This window comes from Meriones unguiculatus, chromosome 11, assembly GCF_030254825.1.
Source record: "Meriones unguiculatus strain TT.TT164.6M chromosome 11, Bangor_MerUng_6.1, whole genome shotgun sequence".
In the NCBI taxonomy this organism is placed as follows: Eukaryota; Metazoa; Chordata; class Mammalia; order Rodentia; family Muridae; genus Meriones; species Meriones unguiculatus.
Genome location: NC_083359.1, coordinates 17342941 through 17356502, shown reverse-complemented (window position 1 = coordinate 17356502; position 13562 = coordinate 17342941). Strand labels below are relative to the sequence as shown.

Below are 13562 nucleotides of genomic sequence, written 5' to 3'. Positions count from 1 at the left end.
CCAAATCCCGGATCTCACGGTGGAAGGAGAGAACTGACCCCTGAAAGTTGTCTTCCAACCCCAGCATATGCCCTGAGCACATGAAGACCCACATCCCTCCTCCTCACACATAATCATCACAATAATAATTTAAAGGTTTATTCTTATTTGTGCGTGGCTCTGTAGAGGTATGGAGTCCAGCGTTACGGGAGGCTGTGAGGTGCCTGCTGGGAACCAAACTGGGGTCCACTGCAAGAGACTTTTAACCACTGAGCCATCTCTCCAGCCCCAATAATAATAATAACATTCCTTTAAATACGGAAAAGCAATTATAGCTAAGAGAAGTGCACCTCACACAAGCAGAAGTAGAAACAGGAACTGTTTATTTCATGGCTTCCACCGTTCCATGAAGGACGGCTGGGCTGCCTTTAATGATTTCAAAGGTCTCGCTGACACATACTGGGGAGGGAAGCAGGAACCATTCAGTATGACTGATAACATGCAAACATAATTTTCAAAAACAGTAATACCATGATATGATACAAAAAGTTGATACAGCAAATAGATTTCACATCTTCAAAAAAAAAAAAAACAACATAATGAGGAAAGGGCACTTTTACAATTCTACTGTGCCCAACCGGAAATCTTGGCCACACCCACATTCACCATTCTGCTCCATTCACCAGAAGGAGGTTAAACTAATCCTTCTGGATCAATGGAATAAGGCTCTGCATCTGATATTTCAAATATTTTTTTTTAAAAAATAAACATCACACACTTATTTGTTCAGAATCTTCATATAAAAGAGTAATAATCATTTCAATACTATTAATCAGATTTTTTGGGGAGGGGTTATAATAACTTTTTTCTTTGAATAGTCACCCATTGCACTGAAAACCACAGATTCAGAATTCACAGGTAAATCACAATTAAAAAAATTAAAATTTCATGCCAAATCAAAATAGCCACCAGTTAATGCTGAACACATTTACATTTCGGAGTAGTTTAAAATTATTTACCAAAATGTCTCTTTTTCTCTCTTAGTTTTAAATCACTATTACTCTCAAGATGTACTTCATCTTGTTTGTTCGTTTTTGCTTGTTTTGGTTTTTGGGGGGCTTGATGGGGATTTGTTTGTTTTGTCTTGTCTTGAAACAGTCTCTCTGTGTAGCCCTGGCTTGCTCTGTAGACCAGACTGGCCTTGAACTCACAGAGATCCACCTACCTCTGCCTCTCAAATGCTAGGATTAAAGGCATGTGCCACCAGCCCAATCATACTCTTGTTTCTCAATATTTGACATTCACAGTATAATTAGAATTAGTTACATTCATTGGGGTCACAATGGTTATTCCATGTTCAAGATTCCAGAATCTGTACTGCCTACAATGAGGTAGATAGACTTATTGAGTGTTGTTGGCTAGGACTAATTTCCTTTAGACCATCTCTTTTTAAAAGATAGATTTCCAAAACATTTAGTAAAAGACTGAAAATGTCTTAGTACCTTGCCCCCCCCAAAAAAAATGGGAAAATAAACAGTATTTCAAAAGGTGTTATCAAAGTTTGTTGTACCTCATTTTAATTTAAAAACAGAATAAAAGCATCGAATTACAAAGCCCCTACAGATCTTAAGGTGGCCATCTTTGAACACCGAGAGACTTGCTCTACTTTTGATTTAGGAAAGTGTCCACATTTGTCCACGCAGAGGCCCTCTGGTAAACACGTCCAGGGGCCAGACCAGCTGCTGCCCCTTCACGCTTTGACTCCTCCCAAGTTCAGGCCTGACTGCTTGGCCCTTCTCCAGGGGAACAAGAATCCCATCTCTGTAGGCACCTCAAGTTTCAGACAGAAAACCTTCTGCCGCACCCACGCGGTACAGCAGGCTGCAATGGATAAAAGTTGGAAGTGAGCCGGGCCGCCAGTGTTGGGCCTGTCTTGGGCGGTGTGGCCCAGGGCCTGGTAGGTCAACCAAGGCACTGGTAGCTCCCAGGCCGTTCAGGTTGGAGGGGGCAGATTGGGCACCAACCCAGCTAAAGGCCCCGGAGTGGGTCGACGAGAGATTTCGGTGAAGGACGGCAGGCCACTGCGGATCTTGGTCTTTTTCCGGGGAGCCATGGGCGAGGCGCCCAAGAACTTGCTGAAGGAGCTTGACTTCTTCAAGCCACGGGCCAGGTCCTGGAGCATCAAGTCGTCGGACAGGACCCCCAGAAACGCGCTGGTGGTGGAGCTCAGGATGGTGGCGGCCACCTGCACGGGATGCCGAGACACAAGGCTCCCAGTGCCACCGCCGGCCGCGTCGGGCTCGGTGCCGGACCGCAGGCCAGGGTCACCAAGCAGACGCCGCAGCGCGTAGGAGGAGCCGGGCCGCAGGTACTGGTAGGCTCGGCGGCCGCTGTGGTCGCGGACGTGCACCTGGGCGCCCAGGCGCACCACGAGCAGCACGGCGGCGTCCTCGTGGCCGTGCAGGGCCGCCAGGTGCAGTGGCGTGTAGCCGCCGTGCGAGCGCGCGTTCACGTCCACGGGCGCGCCCCCACGCCGCGCCACCTCCACCAGCTGGAGGGCCATCTCCCGGTCGCCGCTCTTGGCGGCCCAGTGCAGGGCAGTGAAGCCGGACATGAAGTCGCGCTTGGCAGCCAGGCCGCGGTCCCGCAAGAGCAGCCCGTGCAGCTGGTGGCTCCAGCGGCCGCTGGCCGTGCGCACCAGCCACTCGTGCTCCGTGGGCTCCAGGGGCACCGCGGGGGACGGCGGCGGCGGCGCGGGGGGCCCCTCCTCCAGGTCCGGGCTCAGCAGGCGCGGCCCGGCTCGGGACAGGCGCCTGAGGTGCGGCGAGCGGCCGGGCCCCAGGGGCAGGCTCAGCCTGGACTCCTCCACCGAGAGCCGCCGCAGGAGCATCGGGGAGCCCCGGGGGCTCGGCTCCTCCGAGCGCTGCCGGCGCAGGCCCTGCTCCTCGGCGCGGAGGCGCAGCGCGGCGGGGCCGGGGGCGACACAGCGCAGCGGCAGCATGCAGGGCTTCTGCGGCGACGCCGGGGCAGGGGCAGGGGCAGGGGCAGGGACAGGGGCAGGGGCAGGGGCAGGGGCAGGGGCAGGGGCAGGGGCGGGCTGCGGGCCTGGCGGCTCGGGGCCCGGCGAGGCCAGCCCCGACGGCACGCCGGCCGGGGCGGCCACCTGGGAGGCCCCCTCGGAGGACCCGGGTGGCTCCGGCTCCTCGGGAGCCCCCGGCTGTGGCGCCGAGCCCGACGGAGGCTCCCGCAGGGTGACCTGTGGGGGCGGGCTCTCAGCGCCCTGCCGTAGCTCGGACGGTGCGGACGGATCCTCCGGCGGTGCCCCGGCCGGCGGTGGGGAGCGGGGAGCTCTGGGGGCGCTGCTGTCCTCCGCTGGGAGCGGCGAGGGGGGCCCCCCGGTGGGGGCCGGCTGGGGGGGCTCGGGTCCCTCCGGCGGCCGCGGCTTCTTCCTCAGCACCACGAACTTGACCCCGTCGAGCTCCTTGACCACGGCCACGTTGTTGACGAACCGCTTGAAGCGGTCCCTGCGGGCCGCGCGGCCGCGCGGGTCCCCGGCGTCCAGCAGCGGCTTGAAGCGGCTCAGCAGCTCCGAGTTGCGCACCTGCCCGCCGTGCTCCCGCAGGAAGCCCAGCACCGCCGCCTGGCTCACCCCGGCTGCGGCGGCGGCCGCGGCGGCCGCGGCGGCCAGCGCCATGCTGGGCCTCCCCTCCCCCCCCGCCCCCCCCCCCCCGGTCGCCCTCCGCCTCCGAGCCGGGCTCACCTGGGCCTCGGCTCCCCGCAGCTGGACTGCAGTCACGCCCTCGCCGCGCCGCTGGCGAGTCTCCGGGCGAAGGGCGCCTGGGGCTCCCGCCCTCCGCCCGCGCCCCGCCGGGCTCCCACACTCGGGGCCAGGTTGCTGCCGAGAGGGCCTGTCCAATGGGCGCCAGGCTCCATGCCCCTGCGCGGGTGCTCGGCTTACAGGTGACGGCTGCCGCTGGAGGTGCGCAGGGGATGGGGGAGCGGAGCCTCTCTGCTCGGCTCCCACCCCAGACCGGAATTAAAGGCGCAGCGCCGATCTTCAGCCCCGCACCCGGTTGCTAGGTGGGTGTGTTCCCTGGGGATGTTCCCGTGGATGGGCGAGGCGAGGATATTTATCACCTTCAGCAGCTATTTGCCACAAGATATAAGCAATGTTTTTACATAGCTATGTCCCTGCAATACAGCTATTGCATCGACACCTCGCCAATTTCTGATGCTTTTCATACAGGGGGGGAAAAAACGGATTCACAAAACTCACAGCAAGAGCAGGTCGCTGTGTGGCGTTGGGTGCATGGGACCAGAGGCTTGCATGAGGTTTAGAAAGCAGTTTTCTCAAGATGAAATAATGTTTTTTTCAAATGTGGAGCTTTGCAATTTTTATTTTTTCCTTATTATTCAGTGTGTGTGTGTGTGTGTTAGGTCAGTGGACAACTTGGGCCGTCAGTTCTGGATTTTCATCATCATACAGGCTCTGGAGCTCAAATTCAGGTCCTGTGGTTTGGCGGTAGCCCCCTTTACTCACCGAGCCATTCTAGACATACCCCCTCTGTTTTGTCTCTATATGCGGTTCAAATTTGTCTGGAACTTGTGACACCATTGTCTCTGTTCTGAGTGCTGGGGTTATAGGTGTGTGCCATCATGCCTGCCCCAAATAACCCATTTAACATAGGATTTCAGGAATAAACCCACAGAAATACACAAAGATGGGGAAAAAAATATCACCAGAAATGACTATTAACATTTTGAAATATTTTCTTCCACTATGTATACGTATGTCTGCTATACTTTAAAATTAAAAAAGCAAACTAGGAACAGGAATTGGGGAGATAGATATGGAACCCAGGGTCCCCCACATGCCAGGCCACACCACCACATTCTCAGCTCATGCCGTTTTTTAAAAACTTTGGTTATTTCACAAATATTTATTGAGGGCATAGCTTTCGCCAGGACCTTTCAGGCTGTGAAATGTGTTGACAGAGATAAAAGCTCTGACCTAGCAGAGTTCATTTATCTGGAGGAAACAGAAGTTTATGTGAGTTATAGCATACACCACAACTACCATAGAAAATAGAGCATGGTGAAACTCAACAGGGACCGGTTGGGAGTTTGAACCGGGCAGTGGTCAGGACAGGACCCATTGTGTGGGTGATGGTGAGCCAAGAGCTCCCGGGTAGGTAGTTATGCAGGAAAGAGCTTTTCCAGGAGAGGAAGCCTGTAAGGTTCTTGTTTCATTTTTGTTGTTTGTAGTTTTCAACTTTCTTTTATGGGTGCATGTGTGGTAGGCACAGACATGCAGTGGTGCAGGAATGGCAGTTAGGGACATTATCCAGGAGCTCTCTCCTTTCACCTTGTGGATGTGAAGAGGATGGAACTCAGCTCCCCCCTTCCCCCCAGTCCTGCCTTGGTGGGTTGTTTGCTTTCTCTCCTATGACCCAGGATGACTTCAAACTCCTGCAGAAAAGCCAGGTGTAGTAGGACACACCTTGAATCTTAGCACTGGGGAGGCAGAGGCAGGTGGATCTCTGTGAGTTCAAGGCCAGAAGAGCTACATAGTAAGACCCTGTCTCAAAACAAAACAAAAACAAACAAACAAAAACAAGGCAGGCAGTGGTAGTTTAGGACTTTAATCCCAGCACTCAGGAGGCAGAGGCAGGCAGATCTCTGTGAGGCCAGCATGGTCTACAAAGTGAGTCCTGGACAACCAGGACTACAAGAGAAACTCTGTCTTGAAAAACCAAAACAAACAAACAAACAAAAAATAACAGTAAATAATAATAACGAGCCAGGCTTAAGGCCTCTGGGAGACATTTTCTGGGATGTTCATCAGTAAGGTTTTGCTTACAGTGGCGACATCCTGTCTTCCTGCAATTGACCCCAATTCTTCTGGACTGCCTGTAATCCTGTTAGGTGCCCCTGAGGGTACCCCTGTGATCTCACTTAGGTTTCTGACCAACCCTTTAAAGGTAATAACTTCAAACGCCACCAAAACAGTATATCTGACTATTGCAAAGACAAGTAAATGCTAATTTTTATTTTTATTTTTTTGAGAGCCCTATCTGAGTTTCTGTTCTGTTTTGTTTTGTTGTTTCAACCTGACACAAGCCAGGGGCACCTGGCTGAAAAGAGGGAACTTGCAGTTGAGAAAATGCCTCCATCAGATTGAGCAATAGACTGTAGGCAGCTCAGTGGGGAGGGGAGCATTTTCCTGGTTGATGGCTGATGGGGGAGGGCTCAGCCTATGGTGGGTAGTATGACCCCTGGGCAGGTGGCCCTGACTTGTATAAGAAACAGACCGAGCAAGCTATGGGGAGCAAGCCACTAAGCAGCATTCCTCCCTAGCACTGCTTCATTCATGCCTCCCAGATCCTATCTTGAGTTCTTGCCCCGACTTCCCTCGGGGATGGGACTATACCCTGGGATATTTAAGCCAAACAAATCTTTTCCTCCCCAAATCATGATCTTTCATCACAGCAATAGGAAGCAGACTCAGAGAGGCCCACACCCATGCTCTTCCACGGGCCTTACTTTCTCTCTGAATACAACACTCTTCCAAACTCTCCGTTTGGAATCTATGCGAAAACATCTTTACTGAACCCCTCACTCTGACTCATTGTAGCTCATCCTGAAATTCTCTTCTGAACTGAAGCCAAAGGTCTGGTTTTCCTGAGTTGAGGTCGGGAACTCTCAGCCTGGTGAGCAGTGGAGGTGTGCTGCTAATAGTGAAATCACTGGCATTTCTGACTCAACATTGCCTTTTCTTCTTACTCTGTTTTTTTCTTTAATGTCTATGAGGGTGTTACCTTCATGTCTGTGCATCGCTGGTGGCATGCCTGGTTTCTACAAAGGCCAGAAGAGGGCATTGGATTCTCTGCAATTGGAGTTACAGATGGTTGAGAGTCACCATGTGGGTATTAGAAATCGAACCTGGGTCCTTTGCAAGAGCAGCCAGTTAACCCCTGAGCCATCTTTCCAGCCCCATACTCCTTTTTTAAAAAATCTATCCCAAAGTTAACACCCTAAAAAAACCTGCCTCACCTTCCCCAGGTCGATGGCACTCCGCTTTTGTCCACACTTGACTCCAAAGGCATCCACTGACTGTCTTTGAGTGTGAGCTGTGAGCCGAAGCCCCTGTGAAGATGTGGCCTGCCATTGGGGAGCACACCACTCAGAGCGTCAGAGAAAAGCTGCCGAGCCATTTTGCTACCTGGCCCAGAAAACGGACCCTCTGGGTGCTTGCCGGAAGGGTGGGTCCGGGGCAGCAGATGGGAAGCTGGCAGGTCCCCATGGACAGATGACGTCTTGTGGGGAGGACGGAAGGCTGAGTTCAGGGCAAGAGGTGCCTGTTTGCAGTGGAGGGTGTGTTTGTCCCACGGCTCCCAGAGAAGATAACTCTGGGTTAGCACGCCTGCTGTGGGTGCGAGGCCTTGGGTGCTAGTTTGGACTTTACCCTGCCTGTGGTAGAATTCCGCAGAGAGCTTGCTTGCTTTATTTTGCTGGGTTGGAGAGACAGCTCAGTGGTTAAGAGTGCACACTGCTCTGGCAGAGGACCCGAGTCTGGTGTCCAGCACTTACGCAGAGCAACTCCCGTTCCAGGGGAGCTGATGCCTCTGACCTCCACAGGCACTTGCATACACTTGCTGGAACCCACATACATATGCATAATAGTGAAAAGTTAAAGTAAGGAGCTGGAGGGATGGCTCAGTGTTTAGGAGCACAGCTTGCTCTTGGGGAGGTTTCCAGCACTCACAAGTATCCATAACTCCAGCTCCAAGTGATCTGACCCTCTGCTGACCTCCATGGCCACCAGGCACACATATGGTGCATATACATGCATATAGGCAAAACACTCATACTCCAACATAAAATAAATTGGTTTTTCTAGTCAGGGTTTCTCTGTATAGCCCTGCCTGTCCTGGAACTCACTATGTAGACCAGGCTGGCCTCGAACTCACACCTGCCTCTGCCTCCTGAGTGCTGAAATTAAAGGTGTGCCATGCTAAAATAAATTTTGGATAGAAGTATTTTTTTAAAAATAAAATATTTATACTTTATTGTTCTGTTTTTTTAATTGAATTTGTTCTCCTTTTCTCTCTTACCCTTCTCTCTCCTTCTCTCTCTCTCTCTTTCTCTCTCTCTCTCTCTCTCTCTCTCTCTGTGTGTGTGTAAAAGCCATGGCGTGTGAGTAGAGGTCAGAGGACAATCCTCAGTAGTCAGTTCTTATCTTTCACCTCTCACAGGGATGGAACTCGGATGTCAGGCTTGGCAGCAAGAGCTTTTAGTTCTTGCCCTACCTTGCCAGCCCTGTTTGTTTGCTTGCTTGTTGAGGCAGGGTCTCACTCTAGCCAAAGGTGACCTAGAATTTACTCTGTAGCCCAGGCTGGCCTTGAACTCATGGCGATCCTCAGTTTCGGTGTCAGGTGTGAGTCACTTCACCCAGTTTGTTTAATCACTTTCTGATCACAAAATCAAGATTTATTCCTTCTGGATATCACGTGGGGTTCATTTACTTATGTTTTTTTGGGGGGCTATGTTTCATAATGCAGCTTAGCCTTCAACTTGTTAACCAATGATGACAGCTAGGACTACTTAGAGAGACACTGTCTCCCCCCCCAAAAAAAAAAAATAACCAATGATGACTCTGATCTTCCTGCCTCAATCCCCCAGTTAAGATTATGTTCACGACAGGCTTCTATTTATGTACTTATTCATTCACTTACTCATTTATTCATTTTTGGTGATGCTAAGGGCTTAAACTCAAGCCTTTGCATGCTCAAAGCTCATTCTTCACCCAAGCCACATCCCAGTTGGAAATCCTATGCAGATGGGATCAAACCACACATTGTTTCTTTTTGTTTTTATTTATTTATTTGTTTATTTTGAGACAGGGTCTTTCTACATAGCCCTGACTGCCCTGAAACTCACTACAGAGACCAGGCTGGCCTCACAGTCAGTGATCCACCTGCCTCTGCCTCTGCCTCTCAAGTGCTGGGATTAAAGGCGCATGCTACCATGCCTAATCATCTTTAGTTTTAAAGATGTATTTATTTTTATTTCATATGCACGAGTATTTTGCCTATGTGTATGTATGTGTACCACATGTGTGCAGTGCCAGTGGTGGCCAGAAGGGGGCATCAGGTCTCCTAGAACTGGAGTTACAGGTGCATGTGAGTCACTCTGTGGGTGCTGGAAATTGAACCTGTGTCCTCAGTCTTGGCTGCAAGCCCCTTTCCCTGCTGAGCCATCTCACTAGCCCCACATACCATTTCCTAACCCCCTCTACCATAGCCTGGTGTGATCAGTGCTGGACTACAGGACAGATAAGTTGGTGTATGATAGCAGGTCCCTATGAGAGGCGGTAAGGGCAGTGGGATGGGAGCCAAAAGTATGTCAGAAGCAAAACATGGATTACTTGCTTTGTTTTCATCTTTAAAGTCAATCCTGTTATTATTTGTTTGTCTGTTTATTTATTTATTTGTTACTGAAGCTGCTCTGAATAGTTTTCATGGTCACCCTCGCCACACCAAAGTAAATTGTTGGGGTCCTTGGAAAATCTTTCTCATGATCTCCTAGGTAGGAAAGCCTCCACCAGCGTGGGTATTTGTTAAGCTGGCAGTGCAGTTCACTAGGTAGAGAGTGTCTAGCATGCACAGGCCCTGGGTTCCACCCTGGCATCACACAAACCAGGCCTGGTGGTACCTGTGCCTGTCTCCCCAGCACTGGAAGGTGGGGGCAAGAAAAGTCAGAAGTTCAAGGTCATCCTAGGCTATACCACTAGTTCAAACCCAGCCTATACTGCTTGAAACCCTGTTTTAAAATAGCAATGACATCCTCAAAGGCTGGAGGGGAGCAGAAAAGGCCAGTGCTGAAGCCCATCACCATTGATGTGTTTTGAACTCATTTTGACAGTGTCCACCAAGAAGAGACAGGGGATTAAATACTGATTGAACAGGAATTGCTGCTACAGGCAAAGTGAATTGACAGTGCTCAGCGGATGCCAGGCTTTGAGCTACACAAAGAAGCTTGGCCAAGGTCACAGATCATAATCGGCCGAGCTTGACCTCAAACCCCAGACTGCCTGTGCAGGCTTACCAGGCAATGTTAGATCACCAGCTCTTCAGAAATTGTGCTTCTGAATGTTCAAGAAGTAAACCTATGGAAAACTCCTAAGAATTAGCTTCTGCCTAAGAATCGGCTTCTGCCTTCTCGGGCATCTGAATATAGTTAGCTTCAATATCTTAAATGATTTGTTTCTAATTTGAGTAACTATCAGGGTGAGGAGGGTCACGGCATCATGTTCCCCAGGCTGCTTTTTAATTTTGGTGGCCCGGCTGCCAAGGAGGCCATTGAATCAATTCGTCCAGTGACTCAGCAGTTTGCCCACAGGCATTAGGAAAATCCGATAGAAAAATGTGCGTTTATGGCAAGAGTAAAATTCCACACTGCCTTGAGCATGGTGGAGGCAGCAGGAAAAGCATTGCCTTTGACTCGGTGGTATCCGCGTGGAGGCCGGCAGGCTGTAACTGCTGCCTGAGAGGAGATACTTTAAATGAGTGGTTCTCAACCTTGCTAACGCTGCAACCCTTTAATACAGTTCCCCAAGTTGCGGTGACCGCCCCCACCACCATAAAATTATTTTCACTGCTACTTCATAACCGTAATTTTGCTACTGTGATAAATCTTTATCTGTTTTCCAGTGGTCTTAGGGGACCCTGTGAAAGGGTTGTCGGACCCCCAAAGGGGCTTGACCCACAGGTAAGAACCACTGCTCTGAGGAATTGTTTAGTCCTCTCCCTTTGGCTATCAGATTAGTGATAAAAAGGGCTCCAAAGTATTAAAATGTCCCAGAATCCCGTGCTGGGGGAAGGGGAGGCTGAGGCCTGATGCCATCCATCCGATAAGGAACCTGGCCCCCAGGGTGAGCTTCTGACAACCTGTCAGACCACCTTGGAGACATATGGGAGCCAGACAATAATGGGCCGGTCAGTGATGAGAGGGAGCACCCCTCAGTTAGGGCTGTTTAATTATGTATGCATAGACCTCTTGCCTTCGGTTCCAAACTGCCAGTACCAGAAAGATGGACTTGGTGTGTGGGTGGACACTGAAACTCTTTGTTCTCTTCCCAGTGTGCTCACATGGAATAATACTGGACTAGTTCTTGTCTCTTTAACTGGTAAAGTAACCCCTGTTTTGGGGGCTGCCAGGGCCTAGGCTTGTACCCTAAAAGCTCCAGCAGCGCGGGTGGAAAGCTCTTTGTAGTTGTTAAGGCCAGTTACTTAGCCAAATAAAGGTAAAGTTTAAAAACTCAGGCTAAGCAGGGTGCCATAACGCCCGCCTTTAATCCCAGCATCTGGGAGGCAGAGGTAAGGGGATCTCTTGTGAGTTCGAGGCCAGCCTGGTTTACATAGCCAGCCCCAGAAGAAAACAAAGCAGAATGAAAAAACCAACGACAGAAACAACCTTTGGATTGGAAAGATGGCTCAGTGGTTAGGAGTCCTTACTGCTCTTCCTAAGGACTGGAATTCTGTTCCCAGCACCCACAAACAACTCCAGCTCCAAGGACCCAGCACCTTCCTCTAGCCTCTGAGGCCACTTGTATTCATGTGTACTTACCTACACACATATACAAAATTAAAAATAAATAAATAAATCTAAGTTTGTTTGCAAACCCCTTCAGGGACTGGTAAGATAGATCAGTGGATAAAAGCACTTGGCCATCAAACCTAAGTACGATTCCCAGGACCCACACAGTGGAAGGACAGAGCTGATCCCTGCAGTTGTGACCTCTACAGTCACACTGTTACACACACACACACACACACACACACACTTACATACACACATGCAAAATAAATAAATAAATGTAAGTTTTAAATTCTTCCTAACTCAAATACATTATATAACATTAGACTCTGTTAGGATTTTCAGCCCACACTGGCCTCTGAATTCCATGCCTTTGCCCCGCTGGGCTGTCGTGGGCTCTTCATGTTTTGAGTGTGTGTGGTCTCTCACTGTGGGCCCCGCCTGCCCTCTTGTGCCTCACCAACGCATCGTCAGCAGGGGAGTCTCAAGCTAAAATCGAGAGTTCCAGGGACTTGGGGTGGAGGGGTGGAGGGGGGGTGTTGCCCAGCAGTGGCTGCAAAGGGACTTTGCCCAGATAGCAAGCTGTTTTAGTCACGACTTCCTTCCGGAACAAATCATGTTTTTGTTCTTGCTCACTAGCCCAGGGGAAGCAAGAGGGCCTCTCTCTCCCTTCTCGGGCTTTGCAGCCTGTTGCCCGGTTGGTTTTTGCAAGGTCATAGTTCCAAATCCTAGCAACCAAACATGGGGTCACATGCCCATGTTGAAAACTCAGTTTTTTGTATCCTTGATTTTTTTTTTTCAGGCTGTTTCTCTGATTGGTCAGATTGGTTGCTTGGTTGCTAGGTAGGGAAGCCTGGTCCTCCGGGACCAGTGAGGTGACCCTCCTGAAGCTGTCTCTGCAGCTTTCCGCCTCCTTGTTTCTTTCCTGCCTGCTTAATCCCACCATATGATGCATCTGTTGTTGTTATTGTTTTAAGACAGGGTCTCATATAGCTCAGGCTAGCCTCAAACTTGTGATGTAGCTAAGGATGGCCTTGAATTTCTGACCTTCCAAACACCTTCTCTCTAGCGCTGGGTTTATAGGTGTGTACCATTATGCCTGTTTTATGGGGTGCTGAATATTGAGCCTAGAATTTTTTTTACAATTCTAGGGAGGTACTCTACCAACCAAGCTACATTCCCAGCCTTAATGTACAAGACTTAGATATGTCTTCATACATCTGTCTGTATGAGTGTGTGTGTGTGTGTGTGTGTGTGTGTGTGTGTGTGTGTGTGCTCTCGTGAGTGCATGGGCTGGCACTTGTGTTCAAGTGACCAAAGAAGCCAGAAGAGGGCATCAGATCCCCTGGAGCTGGTGCAGGGGGATGGTGAGCAGTCCAGGGTGGGGGTACTGGGAACTGAGCTCTGTTGTTCTGCAAGAACAGAAAGTGCTCTTAAAGGCTGGGCCCTCTCCCCAGCCCCACCTGCTCTATGAGGCTCGATAGAAAAGTTTATTTGTTTTTTTTTTAAATCTGTTCCCCATCCCCCCTGAATCTGGAGGCTTAGTTTTTCTTTCTCATGAGGCTGTGTCTGAATTAGGATGGGCCTAATTTGAGAAGTCTGCAGAGTGCTGTTTAGCCGTGACCTTGATTGTGAAGCGGTGTCCCTGCTGGCCGGGCTGGCTGATTCAGAGGCCAGACTTCATGCTGTGGCAGATGAGTACCATTTCAGACGGGCTCCGAGATTATAGCGCCTGACGTTTGGACATGTGAGACCCACAACAGCCATTAAGCCCTTGGCACCGAGGTGTCCTGTTTTTAAAGACAGCCTGGTAGACACAGTTCAATTTGTCCCTAACCTCTTTCCTCGACATAATTAACCTGCCTTCTGCTTAAGATGAAAGACATCAGCTTGTCTCCCTTCCTTGTCTGTAGTTCTAAGTGCTCATTAACAGAGGGGCCCCATCAATCACGGGAAATAAGTGGTAGGAAGGGCCTGATGTCAGG

The 13562-nt window shown here is 50.5% G+C and overlaps 1 protein-coding gene across 1 annotated transcript; it reads right to left on the bottom strand.

The window, feature by feature from the left end:
• Positions 1 to 345: 345 nt before the first annotated feature.
• On the bottom strand, positions 346 to 4432 carry Sowaha (sosondowah ankyrin repeat domain family member A). The gene has a single exon (XM_021637340.2). It carries the CDS (start codon positions 3671 to 3673, stop codon positions 1973 to 1975), a length of 1701 nt encoding a protein of 566 aa, XP_021493015.1. The 5' UTR covers positions 3674 to 4432; the 3' UTR covers positions 346 to 1972.
• Positions 4433 to 13562: the final 9130 nt, after the last annotated feature.